Consider the following 3,057-nt stretch of genomic DNA (forward strand, 5'->3'; position numbering starts at 1 on the left):
TGGCAATTTTCCAGAATCTCTGTATCCGAAAAGCTGGGTTTTTGGCAAAAAAAACAAAAAAAAATTATAATAAAATAATAATTTGTGAGAAAACGGTGAGGGATGGGAGGAAATCTTTCCGAAAATAGTAGCTGAAAAACAGGAAAAAACAACCTAAAAGCAGTAGAAATGCACGAACAATTATGGTGGTGTCATGAAGTAAACATGCTTCAGATACACTTGTTTATTCATACGAACATAACTGAGATGAAATATATCATAAATAACAGTGACAAACGAAATATACACCGCCAGAAGTTGTTGTTGACAAACAACAGCAGTAATTTTATTCAGCTGAATACACGTTATTGATTGGTTGAAATTACTGAAATGTGACAACTTTAGCACGAAATAACTTCAAAAATAGAAACTTTTCTCAACAACGCTAAGAGTAAAAGATGTTCTATATGACACATTCTACCAGTATTCGAAGTTTCAAAGTATTTAGTTAAAGAAAATTAATTAATTGAGTTGCCCATCAAAAAGGAAAAGATCCTTTTTTTTAATAAAATATATTTTGAAATAGTTATGAGAAAAAATATATCTTCATATTTATTGTTAGCAATAACCTGGGCAACGCAGGGTAATTCAGCTAGTAATAAATAAAATAATATGTAAAATAAAACAAAACAACAAAGACAAATAAAAATTTATGAAATTTGTGCTTTAATATAGTTTTGAACTATTATCATTATTATTATTATTATTTATTGAATTTTTGTTGTTATTGTTATTCATTCTGGTCAAGTGATAATAATTAAGAAAGAACATGGAACAATAAATTGTTTATTGTCACACATTCCTGTAGTCTTAGCAACAGATGACTATGCATAGCAACATTAGTGACATCAGCAGGATACTGCCATGGACCTAAATCAATGTGTTCGCACTTTAAACACAGTGACAATAAAATATCTCTGAAGTAATACATGCAGGATTTAGTAGTGGTTCATGAATGTTTACATTAGGTCATAAGACTCAATAGGGTTACTATGTGCTAACAAACTAAAGTAGATAACACAATGTAGAGCTAAAGAACTTGGAATAAATTAAGTTAATATATTAAGGAAGAAAAGGACTAGAAAAGTTTACCATACTGGGGAATAAGACCAGCATAAAGTGTCTTTGTTAAATTCAGATTTATAATTAAACTCTGCAACTTGGTCAAACTGGCAGCATTTATCCACTAAAGATGGTAGTTTGTCCTTGCTTACCAACTTGGTAGATAAGAAGAAGGATGAGGCTTCTTACATAAATAAGGATAAACTGGAGATAATTATCTTCACTCTGGGATAGAGCTTCAGCACCAAGTTTATTTCTGCCCGCTTAAGGACATTGCTAATGATGATGGTGTTGAAATGTCGAGACAAAAGTTCATTATGTATACTGCAACACAGTCTTTAAAAAGAGAAGAGAAAACATATAACTTTTTTTATTTCAAGAGTTCAAAATATTTCAAAGTAATTAGGAAAATATGAGAGCATTAGATAGAAATATTCACTTACACCTTTCAATGACACAAAAAATGATAAAAACAACAAAAAAACATTAATAAGCTGAGTAGAAAGAATTTGCAGTGAGAAATATTTAGAACAAGCAGAACTCAGGAAAATCATTCATAATAGACAAGTATTCTATCCAGGAAAGATTTATTACATAAGCTTAATTCTACTGAATCCTGGATCTCTAAATCTTTATTTGATTCATCAAAGGATTAACATTTAGCCTTTATCATTCAATATAAGATGATGTAAGTCTATCTATAAAGATAACATCTCTATTTAGAGTTATGTTAAAAAAATCTTATGATGGCTGTTTTGTTTAGTACAGCATCATTGATAAACAGTGACCCCCCACCACCACTGGTGCATGTGCCACATAAAAAGCACCTGTACTGGTGCCACATAAAACACAACTATGTTGGTGCTATGTATAAAGCCATAACACCAGCACAGCTGTAAAGTGGTTGGCATTAGGAAGGGCATCCAGCCAGAGAAACCATGTCCAAACAGACAACTGGAGCCAGGTGCAACTCCCTGGTTTGTTAGCTCTTGACAAACCATTCAAATCATGCCAACATGGAAAGTAGACATTAAATGATGATGATGATGATGATGAGCAGCACCGACTACTGGATAAGTTGCTGTGCACAGGAAACTAAACTGATGCTATCATTTGTAAAACCAAACCCAACCTACATTTCACCTCAAAATTAGACACTACCAAAGTGAATGTAAAAGATCTAATCCAGCTTATGACACAGTACAAACTCTATTGTCCTGATAATTATAATTAACATATGTTGATATAATGAGAGTGATAATAGCTGGGGTAATCAGAATTACAACCACTGGGGCCACCACCATGATGAAATACATTATTACATATACACAAATATACATGCAAATATACGCACATATATACACAAATATACATTGATATATATCATCATCATTTAACATCTGTTGTCCATGCTGGCAGGGGCTGGATGGTATGACCAGGGCTGGCAAGCTGGGGAGCTGCACCAGACTCCAGTCAGATTTGGCTTGGTTTCTACAGCTGGATGCCCTTCCTAACCCTAACCACTTTAGAGAGTGTGCTGGGCACCCTTGATCATATCACCCGACACATCGAGGGTGATATATGTTTCAGAAGACCTGTTGAATCAAGTAAAACCAAAGTCATAGCTGTGGCACGTAAAATGCATTATCCGAATGTGATCAATACCAGGACCGTCTGACTGGCTCCCATACCGGTGGCATGGAAAAGGCACCATCCAAACATGGTCGATGCCAGGACTGTCAGACGAGCCCCTGTGGCAGTGGCACGTAAAAAGCACCCACTACACTCTCGGAGCGGTTGGTGTTAGGAAGGGCATCCAGCTGTAGAAACTCTGCCAGATCAGATTGGAGCCTGGTGCAGCTGCTGGGTCTCCAGACCTCAGTCAAACCATCCAGCCCAAGCCAGCATGGAAAACAGACATTAAACGATGATGATGATGATATATATATATATATA

The 3,057-nt window shown here is 35.2% G+C and overlaps 1 protein-coding gene across 1 annotated transcript in view; it reads right to left on the reverse strand.

Moving 5' to 3' along the window:
* Positions 1–684: 684 nt before the first annotated feature.
* LOC106883741 (COMM domain-containing protein 8) overlaps positions 685–3,057 on the reverse strand; it is a 67,168-nt gene continuing 64,795 nt past the window's right edge. Inside the window, exon 5 of the mRNA XM_014934856.2 lies at positions 685–1,437. Coding sequence (XP_014790342.1) covers positions 1,417–1,437 — 21 coding nt within the window. The 3' untranslated portion in view covers positions 685–1,416. The remainder of the gene's footprint in view (positions 1,438–3,057) is intronic.

This window comes from Octopus bimaculoides, chromosome 13 (assembly GCF_001194135.2).
Source record: "Octopus bimaculoides isolate UCB-OBI-ISO-001 chromosome 13, ASM119413v2, whole genome shotgun sequence".
NCBI lineage: Eukaryota > Metazoa > Mollusca > Cephalopoda > Octopoda > Octopodidae > Octopus > Octopus bimaculoides.